The sequence below is a fragment of the Phalacrocorax carbo genome, chromosome 15 (assembly GCF_963921805.1).
Source record: "Phalacrocorax carbo chromosome 15, bPhaCar2.1, whole genome shotgun sequence".
NCBI classification, from domain to species: domain Eukaryota; kingdom Metazoa; phylum Chordata; class Aves; order Suliformes; family Phalacrocoracidae; genus Phalacrocorax; species Phalacrocorax carbo.
Window position 1 is genome coordinate 4,664,791 of NC_087527.1, and position 27,669 is coordinate 4,692,459.

The following is a 27,669-nucleotide window of genomic DNA, read 5'->3' on the forward strand; positions in this document are numbered from 1 at the left end:
GGGTTCGGTAGCCCTATACCCACCCCTCATCTGCTGAGGTGGGCTAATTAATCCTCACCTTCCTTTTCAATAGAAGTCCAATTCCAGGCGAGCAGCGGAGTTATTGCTTTCAAAGTCTGTGGGGATGGAGGATGCAGGATTTTTTGGGTTTTCATTCCCTTTGATTTTTGGGGCTAACTTTCCTAATTTTGCCCTGAACACTGGCAGTTTGGGTCGTGCTGCCCTGACCGTGGTGCGGAGGGCAGGAAGACCTTGGTGCTTGTGGGGTTTGTGCCAGGTCAGGGAGCTGGGAGGGAAGAGCAGCCTTGAGCGCTTTATCTCTGTCCTGGCGGGGGATGGCTGCGCTTCCCTTTGCTTTGCCTCCAAACAAAGTCCTTTCCTGTTTCTGCTGACTTGGCCTTGGTGTGCGGAAACGGCCTCTTGCGACACCTTCCCGTCCCCAGCCGGGCTCTGCCTGCCTTTGCGGGGCTGCCAGCTGTGCTGTGCTGTGCCACAGCACCCACCGCCCTGCTCCGGCATGTGGCTGCTCCTCGTCCTGCTGCAGGCTGCAGTCCTGCCTGCCCAGCCCTGCGGTGAGTACAGCAGCTGGCTGCTGCCTGCAGCCCCCCCGGACCCCCACCTCCTGCCTGGGGACCCTGCTGGAGCCGGCGGTCTTGCCCGTTGCGGGGCAGTGCCTGGAGCATGTCCCTGAGCTGGCTGCGGTGCTGGAGGGGTCCCCGAGGAGCAGGGCTGGGGGCGACATGCACCGTCCCGTGCTCCAACCCTGTGCCCCGGCCCCAGGGAGGATGTTGGCCTCCTGAAACCTCCCTGATGATGAGTTTTCAGGGGCTGAGCTCTCCTCAGTGCCTGCCAGGGCTAAGCCTTATTCCTGTGCCCCCTTCCCCTGCCCAAAGCCCAGAGCCAACCTGCCCCAAGCCTGCGCCTGCAGCCCCTCCACCGCACAGGTCCGGCAGGGCCCCTGGGGACAGGAGTGCCTCCCCAGCTCCCTGCCAGCCCCATGGGCACGGTGCGGCCATGCCCTGGCTTTGGGCTCTTCATGCTCCTGTCTTGTGTCACATCCCTTATTTTGTTTCTTCCAACTATTTTGGGGGGAGACTTGGGGTTTGGGGACTTGAGGGAGGGAAGTGGAGTGCATGGGGTGCATGACAGGGTTGGGGTGCTGGGTCTCCATTGCCGGTGCAGCTCCATGCAACCAGTGCTGGAGGCTGCAGGTGCTGTGGGCCAGTGTGCGGAGTGTGCTTGGCTACCTCCTGCCTCCCCTCACCCTCTGCTCCCTCTCCCTGGGGCCGTGGCGAGTAGAAGCCCCAGGGGAGGCGGCGGCTGTGCGGGCACTGAGCGCCCGGCTGCTGGGGCTGGCGGCAGACCCAGCACGGGACCCCGACCCTAGTGTCTACCTGGCCCTTCGTCTGGCTGGCAACCATCACCTGCCTGTGGAGGAGCGATACCTGGCACGGCTGCAGGATGTCTTCCAGCACCACTATGGCCGGTAGGTCCTGAGGGGGATGATGGGTGCCCCCCACGTGCCTCTGGGGGTTGTCCCTCGTCCTCCACACTTCCCCGGCAGCCCGCTGATGCTGAGTCCCCACAGGAGCCTGCAGACAGCCGGCTGGCACCATGCTGCACCCCACGGCCACCCCCAGCGGGACGCTGTGGCCACCAAGCACAGCACGTATGTGTGCGTGTCCCATAGGGACAGTCCCCTTCACCAGCGGGGTGACAGCCCCCCGGTGCGGTGTGGGGACTCAGGCTGCTGATGCGGCGGCTTGCAGGAGCGCCAAGGGAGAGTGGCCGGAGACGGGGCGGCTGGCGCTGTATCTGCTGGGACTGCGGGCCTCTTGTCCCCTGCCGGAGCCTGGTCCCCAACGCTCACTGGTGACGTGGTTGAAATACTACCTGGAGCTGGACTGGGCAGGTGAGAGCATCCCCACAGGGTGACCATGGCGAGCACCCACCCATCTGCTGGCATGTCCAGCTGTGGGGCCACTGGCTCTCCCTGGTGACATGACACCTCATCCCCAGGCTCCCGGCGGCACGGCCACCCCCTCACCAGTTACTACCAGTACAGCCTGGGTGTGCTGGCACTGTGTGTCCACCACAAGCGGGTGCGGGAGGAGGTGATCCACCGGCTCCTGGCGGCCGAGCACCACGGCAGGTTTGGGCATGCTGGCGGCAGCGCCGTGGGTAAGAGTCCCCGGGGACAGGTGGGGTGGTGGCACCCCAGGGCGGGTGTGCAGCAGCTGGGGTGACACCATGTCCCTGCAGACATGGAGGCAGTGGCAGCGCTGGCCTTCACCTGCCTGGAGCGGGAGCGGCTGGTACGGGCTGGGCTGGCGGTGGAGCTGCAGGCAGCCACGCGCAGGGTGAGGAGCAGGATGGTCGAGGCGCAGGGCCAGGATGGCTTCTTTGGCAATATCTACAGCACCCCGTGGGCCATGCAGGTGGGTGTCATGTGTGGGGGCCTCCAGGGTGGGGGGTGGGTGCAGGCACAGGTGGGAGTGGGGGTGCAGGAGTGGCTGCAGGCAGGGACGGAGTTTTGGCACACAGGTGGGAGTGGGTGCGTGGATGCAGGACCGGGTGCACACGCAGGTGTGGGCACAGATGCGGGTGAAGGCGCAGCAGTGAGTGCAGGCCGGGGTGCTGGTACACATTGGGTGCAAGCACGAGCACGGGTGCAGGTGTGGGTGCAGGTGCAGGCATGGGTGTGAGCGCAGGCACAGGCGTAAGCAGGGGTGCAGGCGCAGGCACAGGTGCAGGTGTGGGTGCAGCTGCAGGCATGGCTGCCTGGGCAGAGGCAGCTGCCCTGGGGCAGGGGGTGGGTAAGCAGGCCACTCTCAGCAGCCGTGCGGTGCCCAGGGACCTAACCTGTCTCCCACTTTGGGCTGCTGCCCTGCCACCTTCCTCCCTCCCACTCCCAGGTCTTCATCGCCACCAACACATGCCGGACGCAGCCGGCATATGACCGGGCCATGTCTGCACTGCTGGAGAACCTGGATGCCTTCACCACCTCCGCAACCATGGCCCAGGTGCTGCCAGTGCTGCATGGCCGCTCTTACCTGGACATCCCCTCCATGCACTGCCAGGAGGAACCTGGTAGGAGCCAGGGCAGCGTGGGGAGACAGGGGAAGCTGGGATGGGGTTGGCGCAGATGCCGCTGCGGTGGCAGCTTGGTGTCCATCAGTGCCACAGTGGCTTCTCGCAGACACGCTGATGCCCATCGGCCCTGAGCTGCCAAATGAGATGCCCGGGAACAAGACGGTGCAGCTGGTGGTGGAGTGCCCTGAGCCGCAGTGTCCCCAGCACCGGCTCTACGACCAGATGGTGCCTGTGCCCACGGCCGCCTCCCTCCTGCATGTGCTCAGGGCGGCCGCTGCGCAGGGACCCCACAACTTCACGTATGTGGCCCTGCATGCTGGGTTGGGGGGGACCCTCTGGGGTCCCTGGGTGTGACACCCAGGGTGGCCACGTGTCCTGCACCCATGCTGTGGGCTCATCCTGGTCCCCAGGGCCCAGCTCCCTTGGCAGCAGACCTGCTCCACTACCGGCAGCGCCGGGGCTGGACCCTCACCCTGCTCTCCCACCTGCCAGGTTCGGCACCCAGGACACCCCCCAGGGCCCCTTTCTGAGCAGCGTGCTGGGGCTGGAGGCTCTGCAGCAGAAGCGGAGCTACTGGCAGCTCCTCACTGCCCCCAGCACCAGCCTGCAGGAGGGTGAGTGATGGGTGGGGGTCCTGGGGGATGTGGCGGGGGTCCTGGGCAGCCCCCATGGCTGCTCTCCCACTGGGGGCTGCCGTCCCTCTCTCTGCAGGTGTTGCTGATTACAGACCTCGTGACGGGGAGACTCTCATCCTGCGCCTAAGCAAGTGGTAGAGGGCGGGGGAGTCGATGGCAATGAAATGCCTGCCTTGGGTGCAGGACCTGCTGGCTCTCTGCCTCCTGCTTTCCCTTATGCCCTGTGTGCCAGCACCCCAAATCCAGGCGGGGAGGAGGAGAGGACATGCACGATGGGCTCCCATCCCCCAGAGCTCTTCCAGTCCTGGTCCCTTTCAGGGATGGGGCAGGCAGCTGCTGGGAGCAGCTGGTTTTGGGGTGCCTAAAGCAGCCAGTTTTGGGGAGTCTGAGCCAGTGCTGCTCCTCCCAGCAAGCTGCTAGCCGGGGCCGTCCTCCTCTGTAAACTCTCTGACCCTCCCCATTGAGCCCCCACCCACCACAAGGGCTTGGGGACCTTGGTGGCCCCAGTGCCACACGCACCCTGAGGGGGACCCCCTGGCTGTGTCCCAAACCTGCCTGATCCCCCTCCTGGGATTTAATCTTACCCCAGAAAACACCCAGGGGCAGCTGGCAGTGAATGGAGCCAGGGGTGGCAGTGCCCGGGGCGGGGGTGCTGCTGCGGTTTGGGGTCAGGATGCCAGTACCAGGGTGGGTGATGCTCCCAGGCGGGCGGTGGGGAGCAATGGTGCCTGCACCACCGCCCAGCGTGAGTCAGCCGGGGGCTCTGACGCAGTCCCACCGCCGCCGTCACCATGGAGGCCTCCCGTGCTCCGGCTACTGCCGGCCCAGCTGCTCCGGTGGGGATTAACGGCTGCCGGTTCCCGGCAGGCACCGCTGCGCCAGGCAGCATCCCTGGGTGTGCCCCCCTGCACACACACCCAGATACCCCTGCACCCCCAGACAGCCCCGCAACCCCGGACCCCCGCACCCAGGCGGCCGTGACGCGGCGGCGGCCCCGCGGGGAGGAGCCTCTCTCCCTCCACTCCCCGCCATCACCAAACTTTCCGCTTGCTCCCGGCCGCCGGCACTGCCTCCCTCACACATGGCACCGGTGCCCAGGGGTTGAGCCCTGCCACCATCCCTCCAAGAGCGGGTGACGCCACAACCACCGCCAGCAGGAGCCAGGGACCTGCTACCACCACCACCGCCACCGCCGTCACCGCCACCGACTGCCGGGGCTGGTGGCTTTCGGTACGGCGCGGGAGGACGGGGCAGAGCGGAGAGTGGCAGCGGGGGGGACCAGAGCCGGTGCCCATGTGCCTGCGGTCCCGGCGGGGCGATGAAGCAGTGATGACAGCTGGTGAGGGGACCCTCCGGCCCTGGAAACCTGACCCGGGGCAGGCAGAGGGGGGTCAGCCGCCGCCGGGGCTGTCGCTGCCCCTGACCCTCACCGTCCTGGCCTGGCTGGGCACCGGCACCACCATGGCCGGCCTCAACAAATGGATCTTTGCCACCCATGGCTTCCGCTACCCGCTGCTGCTCTCGTCCCTGCACATGCTGTCAGGGGTGGCCGTGGGGTACCTGCTGGGCTGGGCGCGGGGACCGTCACCTCCAGCCCCCCGGCCCCGTGTCAGGATCTACCTGCTCAGCCTCACCTTCTGCACCAGCGTGGCATTGGGCAACCTGGGCTTGAGCTATGTGCAGCTGGACGTGGCGCAGGCGGTGGCCACCACCACCCCCCTGGTCACCCTGCTGCTGTCGGGGCTGCTGGGGGGCCGGCGGCACCACCCGCTGCAGTACGCCGCCATGGGGCCCGTCTGTGCTGGGGCCGCCTGCAGCGTCGCCGGCGGGCTCCGCTTCCACCAGCCCGGCTGTGGCTTCCTTCTGGCCGCCACCATCCTCCGCGCCCTCAAGTCCATACAGCAGAGTAAGTGCCACCCGCCTGTCCCTGTCCTGCACGCCCACCCTCCCTCCCCTGGCATGGCCCCTGGGGTGCAGGGGTGCTGGTGTCACCCCAGTGCCACCTGGTGCTGGTGCTACCCGCTGCCCATTCTGGCACTGGTGCCACTCCATTGCCACCCTGACCCTTGTAGCCCTCTGGCCCCCAGTGCCACCCCAGCCCCAGCTCCAACCCCATGCCATCCCAGCCCCAGTGCCACCTGTATCCCCTTTGGCCCTGGTGCCACCCCAGTGCCCCTTTTGACCCAGGGTCACCCCAATTCCAAGGCCCTCCCATTGCCACCCTGACCCTGGTATCACTCACTGCCCACGCTGGATCTGGTGTCACATCACCACCATCCCAGCCTCAGCGCCACCCCCTGCCCCCCCGTCCCTGATGCCACCCCAGTGTCACGCCAGTGCCACCTCTTGCTCACCCTGTCCCTAGTGCCACCCTAATGTCACCCCAGCCCCAGTGCCACCTCTCGCCCACCCTGTCACTGGTGCCACCCCAGTGCCACCCCTGCCCACCCGGCTGCCCCCCCTTGGGCCTGTTCTGTGGTTCTGGCCCTGAGGTGACCCTGGCTTGTTGGTGACAAGCAAGCACGTTGGTGTCCCTGCAGTGGCCCACGGGCACTGCTGGCTCCCAGTGACACTGCCCCATGTCCTGGGGCCATGAGCGGGTGGCAGTGCCTTAGCCTGGCACAGGGACACCCAGGCTGCCCCATCGCCCTGAGCTCCCCCCTCCAATGCTGCGGGTGGCCGGGTCCCCTGCGAGTCCCCATGCCAAGCGGCATCGTCCCCACGCTGGGCCCCACTTCCCCAGGGACTCCAGCAGCCGTGGTGCCGCCTGGGCCGCGATGGAGCGGCGCCGGCCGGGTTGTTTTCGGCCGGGAAGGGAGTGTTCCCTCTGGAGCCGGTGACTCGGGCGGGCACTGCGGGGGATGGGCTCTGGCGTGGGGCTGAGCCCTGTGTCATCCCCAACGTCCCCAGCCGCACTGCCCGGGGCTGTACCACAGGTGCTGTGGCCACCCAAGGGGTGCCAACGCCCAGCACCCACGATGGTACCCTCGTCACCCGTGGGACACAGAGAGTGGCCCCAGGGAGGCTGGGAGCTGCTCCCGTCCCCGCCGGGGACACAGCATGTGCCCCCCCCCGTGCGCGCCCGTGCGTGGCAGCCGGCCTGCTGTGCCTGCTGTCCCCGGATGACTGGGGGGACACGGGGACACAGAGGGGACGGGCCACATGCCCAGAAATGTTGCTGCTGGCTGCAAAATCGGCCAGAAAAAGAGGATGGTGGGGTGGGGTGGGTGGAAGCTATGTTTGGTCCAAAATGGGGTGGGGAATCTGACCTGCAGCTCTCTGGCCCCCAAAACCAGGGCACCCCCCCCAAACCCAGGCACCCCCATCCCCAAGGAAGGGGACCCTCCCCTATTTCATCCTTCCCGGTGACATTTGGGACTTCTTAACCGCTTGGGCACCGGGTGGGGGCTCGTGTTGGTGGGTGCCCCTGTGGGTGCTGGGTGTCCTGCTGACTGTCCCCAACCACCCTCCCCAGGTCTGCTGCTGCAGGAGGACCGGCTGGACGCCCTCTCCCTGCTCTGCCTGACCTCCCTGCCCAGTTTCTGCCTGCTCTTTGGGGCGGCTGTGGCGCTGGAGGTGGGTCCCTCCTGGGAGGGTGTCCTGCGCTATGATGGCACCCTCTGGGCCTGCGTCCTACTCAGCTGCCTGGGCTCCGTCCTCTACAACCTGGCCACCTTCTGCGTCCTCTCCCTTACCTCCGCCCTCACCGTCCACGTCCTGGGCAATGTCACTGTGGTGGGCAACCTGCTGTTCTCCCGCCTCCTCTTCGGCAGCCACCTGAGCGGGCTCAGCTACCTGGGCATCGGGCTGATGCTGGCCGGGATGTTCATGTACCACCAGCCGGACCTCATTGCGGCATGCTGGGCGGCACGGCCGCGGTGGGGCCTCCCCAAGCGGGAGTAGGGTCCCAGCGCGGGATGGGGGTGGATGGGAAGCCAGGGGCGAGAGCACAGCTCTGCAGGTGCATGGTAGGGCTGGCGTGCATGGTACTGCACACACGGGTGTGCTGGTGCACACAAATCTGTGTGTACGTGTGCAGGTTTGGACAGCTGCGCTGAGGCACACGGCGCTGTGCACATGGATGTTCTAGTGTGCACAAGCTCTTGGTGCACACGTGTTCTGCGTGCACAGCTCTGCGCACGTGTGTGCTGCTGTGCATGGCACTGTGTGCACGCGTGTCGGCACGCACAGCTCTGAGTGCACGTGTCTACTGATGTGCGTGGCGCTGCTCATATGTGTGTGCTGGTGTGCACAGCTCTGCGTGCACGTTTGCGTTGATGTGCACAGGCTGCGGTGTGCAAGTGGGTCTGTGTGCACAGCTCTGCATGCGGGGACATCTAGGTGTGCACGGGCTCTGCAAGCATGGGTGGGTCTCTGCGTGTGGCTATACGTGCGTGGGGGTGCACGTGTGTTGGTGTGTGAAGGCTCTGCGCTTGCAAGCAGGTCTCATGCATGTGGGCACATGAGCCTTGGTGTAGACTTCGTACGTATGAGCACGTCTGTGTGCACGGCACTACGTGCATGCGGGCATGCACGTACTGGTGTGCACAGGGTCTGCGTGTGCACATGCGTTGCTGTTTGTGCAGAGCCTTGTGTGCAGGTGTGCACACAGCTATGCGTGTGCGCAGGCGCTGTGCATGTGAGTGGGCCCCTGCACGCAGCCCTGTGCACAGGAGCATGTGTGGGTTGGTGTGCACAGGCTCTGGGTGTGCAAGCAGATCTCATGCATGTGGGCACGGTGTGCTGCTGTGCACAGGGACTGTGTGCACAAGTATGTCATGTGCAGGTGTGCGCATGTGTGGTCATGTGCCCAGCCCCTGCATGCACATGTGTGCTCATGTGCACGGATTCAGTGGATGCAAATGCACCTCTGCATGTGCACAGCTCTGTATGCACTGTGCGTGTGTGTGCAGGCTGACATGTACCGGTGTGCACACAGGCCCTGTGTGGGTAAGCAGGTACCTGTGTGCACTTGCAGCTGCGTGCACTGGCTCTGCACGCATGTCCCTGTGTGCAGACGCAGGCTGGGCACGCTCAGGGATGTGGCTGCAGATACACAACTCTACGCATCTGATTGCTGTTCCACCTTGGGAAACACAGAGCAGTGTGTGTGTGCGTGTGTGCGCACATGTGTGTGCGTGCGTGTGTGTGTGTGTGTCACTACTGAGCTCTGCTGGCTGGAGTAAACCAGGGCTGTGTGCATGCACGGTTCTCATGGCCAAACAAGATGCCCGGGGATGGGGCAGGTCAGCATCCCCTCTGCTGTCCCCAGCCCCACCATGTCGTGCTGATCCCACGGTGCTGCCAGTGTGCTGCCATCATCATCATCATCCCCAGCGTGCTCTCCTGGCCACCTCGGCGTGCCGTGGCCGGAGCAGGCAAGCGCAGGCCGTCCCCAGGGCTCCCTTGCAGAGATGGTAAGAGCCCAGCAAAGGGGATGGGGATGGCTCAGACCCACTGCCATCGCCCCAGGACAGTGCCAGGCTGTGGCACGGCACACGCTCACCTTGGCAAAGGGATGTCCCAGCAGTTGTGCGTCCTGGCACTGACGCCGGCACACATGTGCAGGCAAGACCCAACAGGCACACCGACACCGCTGAACGTGGAGGCTGCTGCCACGCTCACCGTCTCCACACCAGGGCTGAAGGACCCAGATCTGATTGCACTTGTCCCGAAATAAACTTCTATTTTTGTCATACTCTGCCCTTGGCTCCTGGGGTATCTCCCACCCGAAGTGCATGCTGGCATTGTGGCAGGAAGGGAGGAACCACGCCGTGTAGGGATGGGGAACAGAGGCACTGAAATGCCTCGGGATATCCCAGCTCCCAGGGGAAGCTGGGACCGCCATGCCCACTGCAGCCAGCGTCTCCATGCCCCGGTGGAGGGAAAGCCGTGGTTTAGCAGCCCCAGGGCTGGCACTGGGACCCTCGCCCAGGACATGTGAGGGACGCAGTGACAGGGAGAGGAGTCACCGGCCGCACGTGTCCAGAGAAGAGCCAGTCCTGCTGGGAGCTGGCACTGGCTGCCCACAGGACAGCCTCACCTTGCCCCAGGGCAGCGTGACGCTGGGGAGCATCCCGTCCCCGGCACCACCCATCTGGTCCCTCTCCAGCCCCGTGACTCATGTCACCCCACAAGCACAACCCGATCCCCCTGGAAACTCCCTGCTCGTTCCCACCCTCTTTCCCAAACAGCAATTTTTTTCTACTCATCAGGGCAGCGAGTTTTGAGGCCACTTCCAGAAGTATCCTGGGAATGACTCCTTCCCCAGCGTGTGGTGAAGGAAGGGTAGCTCTCCAGGTCGCCGCGGTGTGCAGGTGTGCCTGCTGCCAGTGTGCCTGCTGCTGGTGCCACCTTTGCCGGGTGCCCTAGGGCCACGGCTGGAGCAGCACCCGGCCTGCAAAGGACGCAAAGAGCCCTGAGTTATTGGCAAACAGCCCCTGCTCTGGCCAAGAGTGCGGCAGCCGCAAGCCTATTTGCTTTCTGGGCTCATGTTTCAGAGGCTTTTCCATAACGGGGAGGGTTGAAAGTAGTTTTGGTTTTCTGGTTCCTTTCAAAAGGCAAGTCCCAGTGCGGCCCCAGGGATGGGGCTAGAGGAAACTCCCCTCCCAGGCGTTCCCGGGACTTCCCACCTGCGCTGTCCCCTGCCAGGGGACAGGAGGAATGCGCCCTGCAAACCAGCCCGCCTGTGGCTTCACTGGGTGGAGGAGCCCTTTCCTGGGGAACGCCCGCCTGTCCCGGCCCCCTGACTCATTTCCTGGCACTGGGTCTACCTGGATCCTGCCTGCATCTGTGGCTTTGCCTTGTCCACCCTGGTTTCAGTGCTTTGCGGTGCTGTCCCTGTGCCCTGCTGCTCTGGGGAGTGCAGCCAGCTGCTGCTGGGTGTCCCTGCGCAGGCTGGTGGCTGGACATGGGCTGGGCACGGGGGTCCCGTGAGCAGCATCTGTGCTGGGGTTGGGGGCTTTGGTGCTGCCCATGAAGGGCCTGGTGGAGGTGGGCGGGCTGGCCTGGCGTGGGGCCCTCGTTCTGGGTATTTCAGGCCATGATGTCAGCCTGGTGGCATCCCTCTGCTCAGGCCATCCCTCTGCTCTGGCTGTGGGAAGGATTGGGTTTCCCACGGGCGCAGCGGCAGCTGCCCACGGGCCAGGTCTGGCACTGCTCTGGCTAAGCTGGACATGGGTAAGGCATCCCAGCGCCCACCGCTCTGCAGGTGGGGGAGCAAACTGGGACACCTCCACTCCGAGACAGACACCTTTCGGAGAAGCCTTTGTGGCACAGGGCAGGACAAGCCCCAGCAGGAGCAGGGAAGGATGGAGACAGCCCTTGCATGGGTATTTGTGTCCTCACGCCTCGGCCTCCTGGCAGGCAGCAGCGTCCCAGTCCCTGCTGGGGTCCGGTTCCCCTCGCCAGCCCCAGATCCCTGGGCCTATTTTTGGCATGGCGAGGGCACCGAGGTGGATTATCGCCCTGGTCTAAGGGCCACAAATCTGCTCCTGAAGACCCTGCAGCTCTTTGCCCCTAAATGTGGGGGCCTTTCCTTGCCCATGTATTTCTCCACAGCCCCTGCCAAGCATCCTCTGGGTTTTCATCTCTTTTTAAATAACACCCAACCGCAGGCAGGCTGGGGTGCCCCCATGCCGGGGCTCATTAACCTCTGAGATGCCACTGCCCAGGGTTAACCCCGGGCATGTAGCAGGCAGCCATCACACACTGCCTGATCTTCTCACACGGGCACTGCTGTTGGGTTTCTGTGCTCCTGTCGTGGTTTAGCGGCAGCTCAGCCCCACACAGTCGCTCGCTCACTCCCCCACCGGTAGATGGGGGAGAGAATCAGGAGGGTAACGCTCGTGGGTTGGGATAAGAACAGTTTAATAATTAAAATTAAAAGAAAACAACAGTAGAAATGCAATGTAAAGGAGAACAACGAGAATTAAAAGAAAACAACAGTAGAAATGCAATGTAAAGGAGAACAACGAGAGGCGCAAAGCCCCGGGGGGGTGGGGGGAAGGGAGGGGAGAGGGGGAACGAACCGCCGGAACAAACTGCCCGCGCCGCAGCCGCGCGCCGCCCGCCGACCCGACGCCGCGCCGCCTCCGCCCTCGCTGCAACTGCCCCCACCTCAATATATTGGTCATGGTGTCACATGGTATGGAATGAACCTGCCATTGGCCAGTCGGGGTCAGCCGCCCCCACCATGGCCCTGCCCCTCCCAGCCCCCCCCCGCCACGCGGCAGAGCGCGGGAAGCTGGAAAGGTAGCCGACCCCCACAGTGAGGAGAATTAACCCCTTCTCAGCCAAAACCAGCACATTCTCCACCCCTTATTCCATACCATTTACACCATGCCCAGGTCCCATATGATGCAATACAACCATACCAACCACCACCCCTCCCCTTCCCATCCTTTAACATAATACACAGACATCATTCCCTTAGTTCATGGACCTTCCCTGTACAATGTCCATTAAAAATGTCCATTGAGTTCATCCAGTCCATGACTCTGGGCTCCATCTGTTGTATCAGTCTTTCCGGGTGGGAGAGATGGTGTGTGGCGCTGGGTCGCTGCATACCGAGTCAGTCATCGTTCCATCACTGCTGCACAGCTTGTTTCATAGTTGATCTTCCATGGGTTGGGAGGCTCGTACTCTGATATCATTGGTACAACACAGAGGTGACACACAGTATTATATAGCAGTTCACATTGTGCCATTCAGTTCATTGACTGTTTTCACCCAAAATCAAATCCCCTTGAGGCACACATCGGATTTCTCCATCCTCCCGCATCACCCACCAAGTGCACCCAGGTCCTCGAGCAAAAGCAATCCCACGAATGGGTTTGCCTTTGCCGGAGGCAGGAAGAACCCAGACTGTTTTGCCCAGCATACTTTTTGTGTGCACTACAGGGACTCTATCCCCTTCCACAGTACGTAAGGATTCTGACTGGGCAGGGCCAGCTCGGTTGGCAGATCCCCTCGTGTTGACTAACCACGTGGCTTTTGCTAAATGTGTATCCCAGTGCCTGAATGTTCCACCCCCCCATTGCTCTCAGTGTAGTTTTTAACAGTCCATTGTACCGTTCAATTTTCCCAGAGGCTGGTGCGTGATAGGGGATGTGATACACCCACTCAATGCCATGCTCTTTGGCCCAGGTGTCTATGAGGCTATTTCGGAAATGAGTCCCGTTGTCTGACTCAATTCTCTCTGGGGTGCCATGTCGCCACAGGACTTGTTTCTCAAGGCCCAGGATAGTGTTCCGGGCAGTGGCGTGGGGGACAGGATATGTTTCCAGCCAGCCAGTCGTCGTTTCTACCATTGTAAGCACATGGCGCTTGCCTTGGCGGGTCTGTGGGAGTGTGATATAGTCAATTTGCCAGGCCTCCCCATATTTATATTTCAGCCATCGTCCCCCATACCACAGAGGCTTTACCCGCTTCGCTTGCTTGATTGCAGCGCATGTGTCACATTCGTGGATAACCTGTGCAATAATATCCATGGTCAAGTCCACCCCTCGATCACGAGCCCACCTGTATGTTGCATCTCTCCCTTGATGACCTGAGGTGTCATGGGCCCACCGAGCTAGAAATAGTTCACCCTTATGCTGCCAGTCCAGATCCACCTCAGCCACTTCAATCTTGGCAGCCTGATCCACCTGCTGGTTGTTCCGATGTTCTTCAGTGGCCCGACTCTTGGGGACGTGAGCATCCACATGACGTACCTTTACAACCAGGTTCTCTACCCGGGCAGCAATATCTTGCCACAGTGCGGCAGCCCAGATGGGTTTGCCTCTGCGCTGCCAGTTGCTTTGCTTCCATTGCTGCAGCCAGCCCCACAAGGCATTTGCCACCATCCAGGAGTCAGTATAGAGATAGAGCACTGGCCACTTTTCCCGTTCAGCGATGTCTAAGGCCAGCTGGATGGCCTTTACCTCTGCAAACTGGCTCGATTCACCTTCTCCTTCAGCAGTTTCTGCTACTTGTCGTGTAGGACTCCATACAGCAGCCTTCCATCTCCGGTGCTTTCCCACAAGGCGACAGGACCCATCAGTGAACAGGGCGTATTGCTTCTCATTTTCTGGCAGTTGGTTATACAGTGGGGCTTCTTCAGCACGTGTCACCTCCTCCTCTGGTGATAATCCAAAATCTTTGCCTTCTGGCCAGTCCATAATCACTTCCAAGATTCCTGGGCGACTGGGGTTTCCTACTCGAGCCCGCTGGGTGATCAGTGCAACCCATTTACTCCACGTAGCATCAGTTGCATGGTGTGTAGAAGGGATGTTTCCTTTGAACATCCAGCCCAGCACTGGCAGTCGGGGTGCCAGGAGCAACTGTGCTTCAGTACCAACCACTTCTGAAGCAGCTCGAACCCCTTCATATGCTGCCAATATCTCTTTTTCAGTTGGAGTATAGCGGGCTTCGGACCCTCTGTATCCCCGACTCCAAAACCCTAGGGGTCGACCCTGGGTCTCCCCTGGTGCTTTCTGCCAGAGGCTCCAGGTAGGGCCATTCTCCCCGGCTGCAGTGTAGAGCACATTTTTTACATCCTGTCCTGCCCGGACTGGCCCAAGAGCTACTGCATGGACTATTTCTCGTTTAATCTGTTCAAAGGCTTGTCGTTGCTCAGGGCCCCATTTGAAATCATTCTTTTTCCGGGTCACTTGATAGAGAGGGCTTACAATCAGACTGTAATTTGGAATATGCATTCTCCAAAAACCCACAACGCCCAAGAAAGCTTGTGTTTCCTTTTTGCTAGTTGGTGGAGACATGGCTGCTATTTTGTTGATCACATCCATTGGAATATGACGACGACCATCTTGCCATTTGATTCCTAAGAACTGGATTTCTCGTGCAGGTCCCTTCACCTTACTTTGTTTTATGGCAAAACCAGCTTTCAGAAGGATTTGGACTATTTTCTCTCCTTTCTCAAAAACTTCTTCCGCTGTGCTGCCCCACACAATGATGTCATCAATGTACTGAAGGTGTTCTGGAGCTTCTCCCTGTTCCAGTACAGTCTGAATCAGTCCATGGCAAATGGTAGGACTGTGTTTCCACCCCTGGGGCAGTCGATTCCAGGTATACTGGACGCCCCTCCATGTGAAAGCAAACTGTGGCCTGCACTCTGCTGCCAGAGGGATTGAGAAGAATGCATTAGCAATATCAATTGTGGCATACCACTTGGCCGCCTTTGACTCCAGTTCGTATTGAAGTTCTAGCATGTCTGGCACGGCAGCACTCAACGGTGGAGTGACTTCATTCAGGCCACGATAGTCTACTGTTAGTCTCCACTCTCCATTGGACTTCCGGACTGGCCATATGGGACTGTTAAAGGGTGAGTGGGTCTTACTGATGACTCCTTGGCTCCTCAGTTGGTGAATGAGTTTATGGATGGGGATCAGAGAGTCTCTGTTGGTGCGATATTGCCGCCGGTGCACTGTTGTGGTGGCGATTGGCACCTGTTGTTCTTTGACCTTCAGCAACCCCACCACAGAAGGGTCCTTTGAGAGACCGGGCAAGGTAGACAGCTGTTCAGTTTCCTCCGTCTCCAAGGCAGCTACACCAAAAGCCCACTTGTAACCTTTTGGGTCCTTGAAATACCCTTTCCTGAGGTAGTCTATGCCAAGGATGCACGGAGCCTCTGGGCCAGTCACAATGGGGTGCTTCTGCCACTCATTGCCAGTTAGGCTCACTTCGGCCTCCAATACAGTTAGCTCTTGGGATCCCCCTGTCACTCCAGCAATGCTGATGGGTTCTGCCCCTATATAGTTCGATGGCATTAAGGTGCACTGTGCGCCGGTGTCCACTAAAGCTTTATACTCCTGTGGGTCGGACGTGCCAGGCCATCGGATCCACACAGTCCAGTAAGCCCGGTTATCCCTTTCCTCCACCCGGCTGGAGGCAGGGCCCCTCTAGTCCTGATCATGGCAGTCACAACTCACTTCCTGCAAATGTGAATCAGGAGTCCCTCTATTACACTTAGAAATAAAATCTGCGCTTCTACTCCTCTGTCTGGGGACTTGTTCACTGGAAATTGGAGCAGCAGCTTTCCTGGAAGAGCCCCCCTGAGTGACTGTTCTTCCTTGCAGTTCATGCACTCGTGCCTGTAGGGTCGAGGTAGGCTTGCCATCCCACCTCATCATGTCCTCTCCGTGGTCACGCAGGTAGAACCATAGGGTGGCCCGTGGTGTGTATCCCCTTCTTTGAGCCAAAGGACGCTTATTCCTAACAGCTGAGACACTGCTCTGTCGAGGTGGGGAGTAGGACAGATCTTCTTTGAGTTGCTGGACCTCTTGGGATAGTTTCTCCACAGCAGAGACAAGCGAGGAAGAGATATTTGTGTTGTAATCTCGGAGTCTATCTATCACCTCTGCCACCGTTGGTGTCTCGTCATCTTTCCAGGACATCACTGCCAATGAGTTTGCATGCGAAGATGGTGCGCTCCGTACAAACTTCCGCCACATGGGTCGTGTGCACTCGGCTTCATCTGGATCTTTGGATGACCGTTGATCATCCAGGTCACCATAAATCACCTCAAACACAGCTAATTCCCTTAGATACTGGATGCCTTTCTCCATAGTTGTCCATTTTCCTGGGCGATATGTAACATCTTCTTTAAAGGGATACCTTTCCTTCACTCCAGACAGGAGTCGCCTCCAGAGGCTGAGGGCTTGTGGCTTTTTTCCTATTGCTTTGTCAACGCCCCCTTCCCCAGAAAGGGATCCCAATTGTTTGGCTTCTTTTCCCTCTAGTTCCAGGCTACTGGCCCCATTATCCCAGCATCGGAGCAGCCAGGTGACAATGTGCTCACCTGAACGACGGCTATAATCTTTTCGCATATCTCGCAACTCGCTTAAGGACAGGGATCGGGTGGTCTCTATTTCATTTATTACTTCTCCCTCCTCTCCCCGCGATGGCCCTGGTTCTTCATCATCCCGTTCTAAACGAGTTGATGTCCGCTTCCAATATTTTGTCTTGTGTATGGGGGCAACTGATACTGGTACGGGTTTATTTTCTGAGCTAGCTCTGGTACTTGTTGTGGGGGTTTGAGTGGCTGCAGTGCCTGTCGTCCGGGCTGGATTGTCTACAGCGCCAGTCACTTTGCATTTCAATCCAGAGACATTCTCTTCCCCCTGGGGGCATTGAATGCTGTTGAGCAGGGCTCGGTATGCATGGGCCAGACCCCAGCATGTTGCAGTTATCTGTGTCTCTCTGGAGTTCCCAGCGTAACAACATACTTTCTCCAAATATTCTACTAGTTTTTTAGGATTCTGCACTTGTTCAGGGGTGAAACTCCAAAACACTGGGGGTGCCCACTGCCCTAGGTATTTGCCCATGCTATCCCACATGCCCTGCCACTCGTAACTATCAAGCCTCGGGGCAGATTTCTGGGTGATATTCTTAAGTTGCTTAGTCAAAACCAAAACAACCTGCCCAAAAACTAACAATAAGTGCACCTTAACCACCCAAGGATGTTCAAGATACAAAGACGTTGTTGTAACAAAGGCACAGACATCATAGAACAAAGTTGCAAAGGTATTATTCTGTATTTCCTCCATATAAAATCTCTCAGAGGAGGAGGTATAATTGCTAATTGCCTCAACAAGGTGGTATCCAAAGTACAGTAACGGTTTCAGCAAAAACCCCAAATACCAGATAAAGCTGAAAACGAGTGTTTGTATAACAAATCTTGTAGGCAAAACATTACTAATCACAGCAGAACACAGCAGACTCAACAAACCAACACCAATCTGTAACACCAACTGCAAAAAGGACAACATGGTGCTGTGACCAGCAGCTGTTATTATCTCCAACCCTTGAGCCCCACGTTGGGCGCCAAAAAGACTGTCGTGGTTTAGCGGCAGCTCAGCCCCACACAGTCGCTCGCTCACTCCCCCACCGGTAGATGGGGGAGAGAATCAGGAGGGTAACGCTCGTGGGTTGGGGTAAGGACAGTTTAATAATTAAAATTAAAAGAAAACAACAGTAGAAATGCAATGTAAAGGGGAACAACGAGAATTAAAAGAAAACAACAGTAGAAATGCAATGTAAAGGAGAACAACGAGAGGCGCAAAGCCCCGGGGGGGTGGGGGGAAGGGAGGGGAGAGGGGGAACGAACCGCCGGAACAAACTGCCCGCGCCGCAGCCGCGCGCCGCCCGCCGACCCGACGCCGCGCCGCCTCCGCCCCCGCTGCAACTGCCCCCACCTCAATATACTGGTCATGGTGTCACATGGTATGGAATGAACCTGCCATTGGCCAGTCGGGGTCAGCCGCCCCCACCATGGCCCTGCCCCTCCCAGCCCCCCCCCCCCCCGCCACGCGGCAGAGCGCGGGAAGCTGGAAAGGTAGCCGACCCCCACAGTGAGGAGAATTAACCCCTTCTCAGCCAAAACCAGCACAGCTCCCTATCCTGAAATGCACGGAGGGGACGGGAGATGCGAGGAGGGGTGACAGCTCTGAAGCCAGTGAGTGGCAGCAGCAAGGACAGGTGGCACCAACACTTGCTTGGTCCCACCGTGCTGGAGGTGCTGGCTGGCAAGGAGCTCCAGGTGAAGTAAGAAAGTCTGAGGTGGGAGAAATAAATGTGTGTTCAGTGGGATAGCATTGTTATGAGATCTGGCCGGATAGTTTCTTCTGGATCTGCTGTTAAACTGCTGCTGAAATCTTCTGAGGCAGCGATGGAGTGTGCTGGGGACTGAGCTGTGAGATGCTGCCCTTGGTGGAGGAGCAGCGTATCTCCATGCAGGGGAGAGGAGGTCCAGGATGGCTTTACTGCATGCCAGCTGGGTGCCTGGGAGTACACGGTGAAAATTTTCTGTGTTTCAGGACAGAGGATTAACTGCTGCCCTTGGGGGTGTTGGGAGGCTTACTGCATTGGCACAGAGGGACACAGGATCTGCAGCTGGGAGGCAGCAAGGACCAACGCTTGCTAAGCTGGGGAGCCTAAGCCAGTAAGTGATATCCTTCACTCAAATCCTGGGCTTAGTCTTAAACCTACCATATCACAGTCCTCAGTGTCATGGACCATCCTGGCTCTGGAGCTGAAACTATGGCAAAGCCTTCTTTACGGTAGACATTAAAAAACATGCATTCTCCCTGGCAGGACAGCCTGGCCCAAGGACAGACAACATGAGGAGTGCAATGTCCAGTGGTGGCGAGCAACATCTGAGGGTGCTGGAAGCAGCCCAAGCCCCGTTGGAGGCCAGGAGATGGACAGGATGACCCTTCAGACTCCCTTCCAGCACCATGTTCTCTGCTTTGCCACTCAAAAAACCCTTCCATAATTTGCTCTTTACCATTTTGGGGTAGGCTGGCTTTACTGCTGACATTATTGCTCTCTCTATGGCATGGGCTCACTGCTCTGCCCTGAGAAGGCTGCTGACTGCCTGTATCTGAGTTTCTAAAAGATGAAATCACACGAGCTTAAAGACGTTTAAAAAGTAATATGCTTTGGTTTTATAATATAACCACATCCTAAAGTAGGGGTCTAAGATACAAACAGTGGTGAAAATAGTGTGCTAATTACTGTATGTGTAACATGAGACCACTATGTAAAAAACTTAAGTGATCCACAGGCTGTTGTGAAACACAGATGGTGCCTTACTGGCACCCTAAGCCAGAACAAGAGCTTAGTTCAGTGGGTTTGGGTGTCAGGTGCGGGTGTCTCATCTGGGTTCTGATGGCTGTGAAGAAAGAGGTGTTCAGAAAAGAGCTGGCAGCATCACCACTCCTATTCCTCCCACTTCTCTTGAGAGTTGTATTCAAACTGAGATGCTCACCCTTGATACTACACTGCAGCCACGCCCATGCTTGGCTGTGTACCCTGCCGAGCTGGTTCTGGATTCCCACCCAACTTCCCAGCTTGGCCCTGGGCCTGCCTTATCCCCACGGACTTGCCAGGCATTCAGAACTGCCACTTCAACGAGCCTCCAGCCACCTCCAGACATGCAAAGCCCTGGTCTCACCTCCCTTGGACAGCAGGTGCCTGTGCCTTGGACCCAACCAGTGGTGCCCTCCACAGCCGGCATACAAGAGCCAGACATCTGCAGGACCTGCTAGGTCTTGCAGCACCATTGTTCTCCATAGGAAGAGCCCAGTGTTCAATTGCAAAGCTGGAGTAGAGAGGGGTGGGGATGACTCTACAGTCACCAACAGCACCCTTGCCTACTCAGAGATCCAGTCCGAGAAGCACCAAGACCCCAGGTGGTCACACAGCACACAGGGCTCCTGCAAAAGGTTTTTCATGTCTCCAGTGCTCTCCGTGATACCCATGCACCCAACCAGCTCATCCGTCCCTTTCCTTTAACGTTTCTGTTTTCCAGGAGGAACTTCTTGCATGTCCATGAGGAGTCGGGTCTTTGCTCTGCAGGACACCCTTGGGTGTCTCCCAAACAGGGATGCTGGAGTCCATGCTCTTCCTGCCCTCTCTGGAATGCAGCAGATGACTGGACTTAAGGTTGCTGCCTCAAAACCCAAAGTCATATCCCAGTTAGGAAAAACAAACATTGGTAACACTCCAAATATCCTGACTCAGAGCTAGTTTCTGTCTTGTATTATAAGCATAGTTTATGCTGGAATAAAACAACACTCTCTAAATACGTGATGGTTTCAGAGTTACTATCAGAACTCCGATACAAATGTCGTGTGAAAACTAACTCCATAGCTTAAACTGTGTTGGTTTTATTTATAGTAAACCCCACTACTTGCTGTTATATCACTAATCCCCCATACTTTCCATGGCAGAGACTTCATGCTTCAACCCCCTTAGATGAGTTTATTTTCAATGCTCTGGGGTGGATCTGGAAGAACTGCCATTGGCTTTCCTGTAGTCTCTTGCCAAGAGGTCACAACAGCTTGTCAGTACTTAGAGCAGCAGCATTACTCTTACTTCATTTTCATAAGCATTGGGTATCATCCCTGATGAAGAGCTGATCATTCAGAGCCTGTTGATGCTGAAAAGTTTGTACTCGTAGTGGATGAGCTGGTGCCAGAAGCCGTTGTTGAGTCACATGATGGGATGGCAAGACTCAACCCAGGCACGGGCACTCGCCAAGGATGTGGAGCAGTGCTTCAGAAGATAGGCCAAGCAGATGGTGGGGACCTGCTCACCGTGGCAGCACAGTGCAGCAGCATCTGGCCCCTGTGTGTCCCCATGCTGTGGATCTTAGCTGCTATGGAGCCTAAGCAGCTGGAGATGTGAGTGGTCAGGGGCGGCCATCACAGGGTACTTGGTGTTGGCACAGAGGGTGTTCACCGCCTCCAAGGAGACATTGTTGATGGTGCTGAAGTGATGGGTGAAGAGCAGGAGGTGGCTGTTGGTGGCCACTGTGTAGGCAGAAGTAGAGGTTGGAGGTGATCTGGGGTGCTGGGGCAGGGTCGGGAGGGTTCCCAGAGCCGCTGCCATTGGGGTGCGCTGGTTGTGCCTAGAAATACATGTAGAAATACACCCAGCCCTGTCCCCTGCTGGGCCCCTCTGCCTGGGAGCCCCAGGGGGTCAGGGAGCAGTGTTGGGGCCGGGCCGGGCCCCCCATGGCAACCGGTGCCATGTGCCCATGGTGGGTGGCAACGGGGCCATGGAGGAGCAGGACGGTGTGCAGCCTCGCCTCACCTTCTTCCCACCGCCCCAGAGCCGGCAACTCAGCGGGCCCCGGTGCAGGGTTGGGGGCCTTCACACCGGCTGGGGCTTTGGGACCCTCACATTGGGCTGTGGGACCCTCTCATAATGTCCTAGAGCTGTGGGACCCCCGCAAACTGTCCTAGGGCTGGGAGACCCCCTCAAACTGTCCTGGGGCTGTGGGAGCCTCACATTGGGCTGTGGGACCCCCTCACACTGTCCTGGGGCTGTGGGAACAACTTGGCACCCCCCTGCAGCCCGCTCTGTGTGACACGAAGCCCCCTCTCACCCCAGCACCTCTGCAGACTTGGACCTCGACCTGGACAGCCATTTGCCCAACAGCCCTCCATCCAACTTGGCCAGCCGCGCCAGCCGCCATGACCTGCTGCTCCTGGAGAAGAAGGTGATGGCCTCCATCCCCCTCATCCCTCCAGGCCAGGCCCCGCCGGTGTATTCCCCCAGGACAGGGTTTATGCCTCCCTACAGCCCAAGGGGTGGTTTGTTCTGTATTTGGCTGACAGTGGACGTGTCTTTGAAAAGTAGAGGGAGAGCCTCCTCTTCTGAAGAGGCTGGCAGTGAGAGTCATGGGTGACACGAGGCTGGAGGAATGTCATGCGCAAACACTCGGGAGTCAGTTCTTTAGAGTCCTTAAACCACCACTTAAGACCTCAGCCCTTAGGTCTTGAGCCTGCTGGGTCAGGGTGTGGGTGCCAAGGCTCTCTTCAGGGGAGTGAGAAGCAAACAGTTGGTGGGAGGGAGATATCAGTTCTTGGGCCACCTTGGACGTGAATGGTTGCACCTCCGTCCTCACCTCAGGACATAGTTGCTGTATCTGCAAGTTAACTGTGTTTTGGAATGATAAGGTACAGGCATGGGCTTAACCTGGATTTAGATGTTGTTTCTACAATATTTAGGAAGACCAAGGGTAAATTATTAGAAACAGGTGAAGCGCTGATGTGTGACCCCCCAGCAGTGGGGACTAGGCAAAGGTTTTGCAACATGTAGCGGCCCAATCCCCCCTTTAGTGCTTCTCACTTTGAGCAGAGCAGTAACAGGTTCATTAGCAATACCAGGTGAGATAGTCTCTCCTGCTGGAATGTGCAGGATGCTAGGTTGAGTCTATAAGCTCAGAATTAGGATTTTGGGTGTCATTAGACATACCTGGACCTTCACACACTGAGTATTTCCCTTCAGCTCACCTCTCTGCTCCTGGGCAGCCAGACATTCTGTTCTTAGTACCCAGCCAGCACCACCTGAATCCTCTCCCCACACCTTACAGCATGTATCCCAAGGAGCTTAGCCATATCACTTTTGTCAGAAACTCCAAGCATCATCATTTCAGCAGTTTTTCACTTCAAATCAAGTTTTGTAACAAGAGTCTGCAAAGTCCACCCTCTTGACTGTTTCTGGCAGAACTGCAGGGCCCTGCCGGGCTCTGGCTCTGCGTGTGAGTGAGCCTGCAAAGGCAATAAACTGTGCAGCCCTGTGTCATGAATTAGAGAGAACAGGGGAAAAAGCTTACCTGGCTTCACCTCTCAGGTGAGGTTTGCTCAAATAAGAGAGTCTAATACAGAAACTAATGTCTGATAGTTTCAATTCCCAGTGTCTCTTGCTAAAATCTGTACTTGAGACGTGACCTAGTGATGCTGGCAGGTCCTGACTGAAGGTTTCTTTCTGCTGTCATGGGGATGACAGCCTTGCGTGGCAGAGCTGAGGCATCTTTTCCTCGGTTTGTGTTCCCTAATGCCTTAACTCAGTGGAATGATGGTAACCTCTAGGCAGCTGTGTGCTAAGGCGATCCTCCTGGCCTGCAAACGTTTAGGATGCACAAGTTTCAAGACCTTGGGGCAGTGCAGCTGCTGTGAATGAATTAGCTCTAGGCGACAACCAAGCCCCAAGCTGTGCTGTGATGCCTGTGTTGGTCCTGCAGCGTGGGTGTGCCCTGAGTTTGTGCCATGCACATGGACAGGTTTCTGTTCACAGTCAGGAGACCCAGGGGAGTGCAAACCCCTTGCGGCTGGAGAGACTGCATGCCTGCAAGCACGGAAGCCCATGCTACACCTGTGGTGTGCAGGTGACATGAAGATCATTAGCTTGGCCAGTAAATTCGTGTCAAGGGCCCACTCAAACCAGATGACCACATTGTCATTGGTTGGTTTTATAATGCAGGCTTTTTGCTATCGGTGTGATGGATTGGAACTGAGATGCAAGAAAGCAAGAGAGTGTGACTACTGCCTTCCAGACCTGCTTTTTACAGTGGCATAAAATTAATTAAAGTCAAGGAGGCAGGATGATTTGAGTAAACTTTTTCAGAGCGATGTTTAGAGCAATACTTAGAAATTTTGGAGCTCCTTTGCTTGGAGGTCACCTTGACCGTAATGAAGGATGTGTCAGGATGTCTCTCTTGCCAAAGACAAGCATCACTTTGGAATTCCTTATTTTGTAGTTAGGATAGTGGCTATAAGGTCTTATGTTTGCTTTTGTAAAGGTAAAACACTTTGAAGAGGCCAAAAAGAAGACTGAACGTTTCCACGAACATTTAAAGCAGCAGTTTTTGAAAGAACAGGAGAGAAAGATGGCACGGTGGAAGAAGGCATCTGAAAGGTTTGAAAAATCACTGGAAGTGTTCAGTCGCAGAAGTGGGAAGTCATCTGTCCCTTCGGCCGATCGTTTGTCTGCGAGTGAAGTGACGTCCTTGGAACAGGCAGCTGCTACCGACGGAGAAGAGACCAAGAGACATGTCTAGAGAGCTCCTCCTGCAGGCTATGCCAGGGCTCCCACCCACATCCTGCCAACCTACTCGAATTTTCAGTTTGTCCTTTTAGTAAGAGAACACTCGGTCATGTTGCAGCAATAAACCAGGACAATCCCTCCTCTCTCTTGTACTGCTGCCCATTTACCTTTTAAATCGATGGGGCTGCTGTGGTTATAGGGCCATGGGCTGGGGACAATTCAGGGAGCAGTGTGGCAGCCACAAGGGTAAAACACCTCTTCAAAGGACTGGATTCCTTTGAGGGAATAGAAAAGTGATGTAAAAGGGATACAGTTTTTTCTTGGCTTGTGCCAAGGAGAGTCCAAACAACACGTTTCACAGCTAGTTGGATTTCCAGAAATGTTATCAGAGGTTCAGGGAGAGTGAATGAATGTTCCATTGGGAAAAAAGAAGTAGTATTGGTGACTTAAGCAGCTTAGGAAAAAAAACCCCAATGAATGGAATATTGAAGGAAAGCGCCTCAAGGCACTGAAGAATTGGGTAAGTGTCAGCAGCAGGTGGTTGTAGGCAAGCAGAATTGATCAACTTTCTTCTTCCCTTTTCCCAAACCAGAGAGATTCAGAGTAACCATTGAGTCCCCTCCAGCAGGGTGGGATACAGCTTATCGCCGGAGTGCAGAGCCGGAGAGGTTGACATTGTCCACTCTGGCCTCTGCAGTAGCATTAAGTGTATTTTGACTATCCTTAAAAATGTTAATCTAACTTGTTTTTAAAAAACTTGCAGTAAAGAAGATGCTACAGTTTCTCAAGGGGGCCTGGTTTTTCAGCCAGCATTGCAATGTTGGGGTTTTCATAACATAAACCTCTTTTGCTTCAAATGAAACTGATATTTTTTATGTTTCCCTGTGGCCTTGAGGGGATAATTGGATGTTGGAAGATAGCTGCCACCTCCTCACTTAGTTTTTTCTTCACTTGATTAAAAAAATGCTCAGTAACTTCAAGCTGCCCCCATCAGCTGGGATTTCTAAAGACAATTTTCACAACTAATGTGGAAGGTGTACCTCAGACATCAGGACAGCACACCTGGCAAGTTACACTCCAGTGCTCAGAAATCTGGAGGCATCAGGCCTTGACAATGAAACACTGCTTCTTGGTTTACTGTAAGACTATTTTTCTAAAAAACCCCAAACTTTTCCCTAACCTCCGGCTCCTGAAAAGAATAAATAATTCTGTTTCTTCTTCCCTAGAGCCTTTCCAATAATTCAGCCAAACTCAGACACCTGGCAACATTACACATGATGATAAGTAAAATTCTTAGACTGAAGGATGCCTGGCAAGCCTGGCTTTAGGAGCAGTGCTTTCCACCTCTGGGACATCTCGGCAATAACAGGTCACCTGCTATGGCTTGCCTTACGAGGGCTTGCGGCTAGCTAATGGCATCCTCTCAAACCATATCCAGAGGATGCTTCATAGACGTGATTCAGGTGCTGAAAGGCTCTAGAAACACTGAATAGAAAATCAGTGTTTGGCACCTGAATTGGCTTCAAACCACAGATCTATAGTCTTGTTTTTCCTGAGTATTTAAGGCATCTTCTTGTCTTTCCTTCTCACACCTGTGATAAATCTGCCCTGCATACTGTCCTTTCCATGGACAGATCCTTCCTTCTTTGTGGTGAATGGAGTTAAATCAAGCTGGAGGCTGGTCACAAGCAGTGTTCCCCAGGGCTCAGTTTTGGGGCCAGCCTTGTTTAATATCTTTATTAATTATCTGGATGAGGGGTTTGAGTGCACCCTCAGTAAGTTTGCAGATGACACTAAGTTGGGTGGGAGTGTTGATCTGCTTGAGGGCAGGAAGGCTCTGCAGAGGGACCTGGACAGGCTGGATCGATGGGCTGAGGCCAGTTGTGTGAGGTTCAGCAAGGCCAAGTGCGGGGTCCTGCCCTTGGGTCACACCAACCCCAGGCAACGCCCCAGGCCTGGGGCAGAGGGGCTGGGAAGTGCCCGGCAGAGAAGGCCCTGGGGGTGCTGGCTGACAGCCGGCTGGGCATGAGCCAGCAGTGCCCGGGTGGCCAAGGAGGCCACCAGCCCCCGGGCTTGTGTCAGCACTGGTGTGGCCAGCAGGAGCCGGGCAGGGATGGGGTCCCTGTGCTCGGCCCTGGGGAGGCCCCACCTTGAATGCTGGGCTCAGGTTTGGGCCCCTCGGGACAAGAAGGGCCTTGAGGTGCTGGAGCGTGTCCAGAGAAGGGCAGCGGGGCTGGGGCAGGGTCTGGAGCACAAGTGTTCTGGGGGGCGGCTGAGGGGGCTGGGGGGGTTTAGCCTGGAGAAGAGGGGGCTGAGGGGAGCCCTTATCGCTCTTGACAACTACCTGAAAGGAGGTTGTAGTGAGGTGGGTGTTGGTCTCTTCTCCCAAGTTACTAGTGATAGGGCAAGAGGAAATGGCCTCAGGTTGTACTAGGGGAGGTTTAGATTGGAGATTAAGAAAATTTTTTTCACCAAAAGGGTTGTCAAGCATTGGAACCCGCTGCCCAGGGAGGTGGTTGAGTCGCCATCCCTGCAGGTATTTAAAAGACATGTAGATATGGTGCTTAGGGACATGGGTTAGTGGTGGCCTTGGCAGTGCAACATTAATGGTTGGACTTGATGAACTTAAAGCTCGTTTCCAACCTAAACAAGTCTACGATTCTATGATTCTATTCTATGATTCTTGACCTCACTCATGGACAGCCACTCTACCATGCTGCCGTCTGGATCCTGCACCAGACCATAGTGAGGACATCCAGCTGGGGAAGAAATTACCAACAGAGTGAACTGCCTCGTAGTCCTGCATCTGCAGCTTTAGCCTGCTATGTTTGCCCAGAGAAACATGGATCTGTTGTTCACCATGATGGCTGCTGGACAGGACAGACAGGAAACGTTTTCGGTCATGCTGACACCAGTGACAGACCTACATCACTTGGCTTGAGTAGCACTGAAACCCAAGAAGAGATGCACTGAGGTGAAAAGCAAGGAAGCACCAACAAGCAAATGATGCCATAAATTTTGAGAGAGGAGCCTGGTGGCTGCCACCCAGGGGTGACCTGTGCTGGTCAACCCTGGGGTTTTCCTTGTGGGAAGATGCTGTGAGAAAAGGACTGGTTTAAAACGGAGTGAGAGCTTCTGGACTTGGTCCAGACATTTACGTGTTACAGTGCAACACTTCAGCTATTGTTTGAATACTGCCTGCAGCTCTCGGCTCTGCCAGCTGTGAAACGTGCCATCCAGCCAAAAGCACACCCAGGCTCCTGCAGCCCATCTATTCCAGCTTTCAGCAGTCTGGGCTGCAGCAGACCTGCCCTTCATAGCCTTTGGACTCTCCTGTGCATGCCTGGCCTCCGCAGCACCTTGGGGCAGCAAGCCTCAGCCTCTAATAACTCAACATGAAGGAACAGTCCCTTTAGCTTGTTTTAACCCTACTATCAGGGCAAATTCCCTGTGCACCCCCAGTTCTTGTGTTACAAGAAGCAGTGAATGATTGCTCATTCATTGCCTTCCCACGTTGTGATTTCAGAGTCCTTGGTGGTGTTCCCTCTCCGACATCGGGTGGTTTCAGCTTGGCTCTGCTGTGCAGCCCACCAAGGAGCAGTTC

At 56.9% G+C, this 27,669-nt stretch overlaps 3 protein-coding genes across 7 annotated transcripts in view; all 3 read left to right on the plus strand.

Moving 5' to 3' along the window:
* Positions 1 to 329: 329 nt before the first annotated feature.
* TCN2 (transcobalamin 2) lies at positions 330 to 3,922 on the plus strand. Of its 4 annotated transcripts, none has more exons than XM_064465860.1 (10): positions 332 to 572; positions 1,300 to 1,486; positions 1,589 to 1,675; positions 1,770 to 1,912; positions 2,020 to 2,181; positions 2,263 to 2,438; positions 2,916 to 3,090; positions 3,200 to 3,392; positions 3,504 to 3,707; positions 3,805 to 3,922. In XM_064465860.1, the coding sequence occupies exons 1-10, from the start codon at positions 518 to 520 to the stop codon at positions 3,812 to 3,814; spliced, it is 1,392 nt and encodes a 463-aa protein (XP_064321930.1). In that variant the 5' UTR covers positions 332 to 517; the 3' UTR covers positions 3,815 to 3,922. The 4 variants fall into 4 exon arrangements, with proteins under 4 accessions (XP_064321933.1, XP_064321930.1, XP_064321931.1 ...); XM_064465861.1 differs by having other exon boundaries at positions 336 to 572; positions 1,589 to 1,669; XM_064465862.1 differs by having other exon boundaries at positions 340 to 572; positions 3,586 to 3,707.
* A 92-nt stretch (positions 3,923 to 4,014) lies between these two features.
* The window catches only part of SLC35E4 (solute carrier family 35 member E4), a 221,380-nt gene continuing 197,725 nt past the window's right edge, over positions 4,015 to 27,669 (plus strand). Inside the window, exons 1-2 of one of the 2 annotated variants that reach the window (XR_010375258.1) lie at positions 4,015 to 5,634; positions 7,204 to 8,503. Coding sequence is in view for 1 of the 2 variants with exons in the window: in XM_064465864.1 (XP_064321934.1) it covers positions 5,022 to 5,634; positions 7,204 to 7,631 (1,041 nt within the window). In the remaining variant the exon portion in view is untranslated. Of the gene's footprint in view, positions 5,635 to 7,203; positions 9,432 to 27,669 lie in introns of those variants that run through there. The other variant, XM_064465864.1, reaches the window with a different exon arrangement.
* Positions 20,478 to 24,206, plus strand: C15H5orf52 (chromosome 15 C5orf52 homolog). Its single transcript, XM_064466412.1, has 3 exons — positions 20,478 to 20,914; positions 21,627 to 21,735; positions 23,821 to 24,206. The coding sequence occupies exons 1-3, from the start codon at positions 20,736 to 20,738 to the stop codon at positions 24,076 to 24,078; spliced, it is 546 nt and encodes a 181-aa protein (XP_064322482.1). The 5' UTR covers positions 20,478 to 20,735; the 3' UTR covers positions 24,079 to 24,206.

What these genes read in the sequence shown, in the direction of transcription:
- TCN2 (XM_064465860.1), top strand. Translation starts at nt 518, where the DNA reads ATGTGGCTGCTCCTCGTCCTGCTGCAGGCTGCAGTCCTGCCTGCCCAG. An exon ending in CCTGGAGCTGGACTGGGCAG is followed by an intron (nt 1,913 to 2,019) that starts GTGAGAGCATCC and finishes CCTCATCCCCAG; the next exon opens with GCTCCCGGCGGCACGGCCAC. An exon ending in GCACCCCGTGGGCCATGCAG is followed by an intron (nt 2,439 to 2,915) that starts GTGGGTGTCATG and finishes TCCCACTCCCAG; the next exon opens with GTCTTCATCGCCACCAACAC.
- C15H5orf52 (XM_064466412.1), top strand. Translation starts at nt 20,736, where the DNA reads ATGGCAAGACTCAACCCAGGCACGGGCACTCGCCAAGGATGTGGAGCA. An exon ending in GAGCCTAAGCAGCTGGAGAT is followed by an intron (nt 20,915 to 21,626) that starts GTGAGTGGTCAG and finishes CTCTCACCCCAG; the next exon opens with CACCTCTGCAGACTTGGACC. An exon ending in TGCTGCTCCTGGAGAAGAAG is followed by an intron (nt 21,736 to 23,820) that starts GTGATGGCCTCC and finishes GCTTTTGTAAAG; the next exon opens with GTAAAACACTTTGAAGAGGC.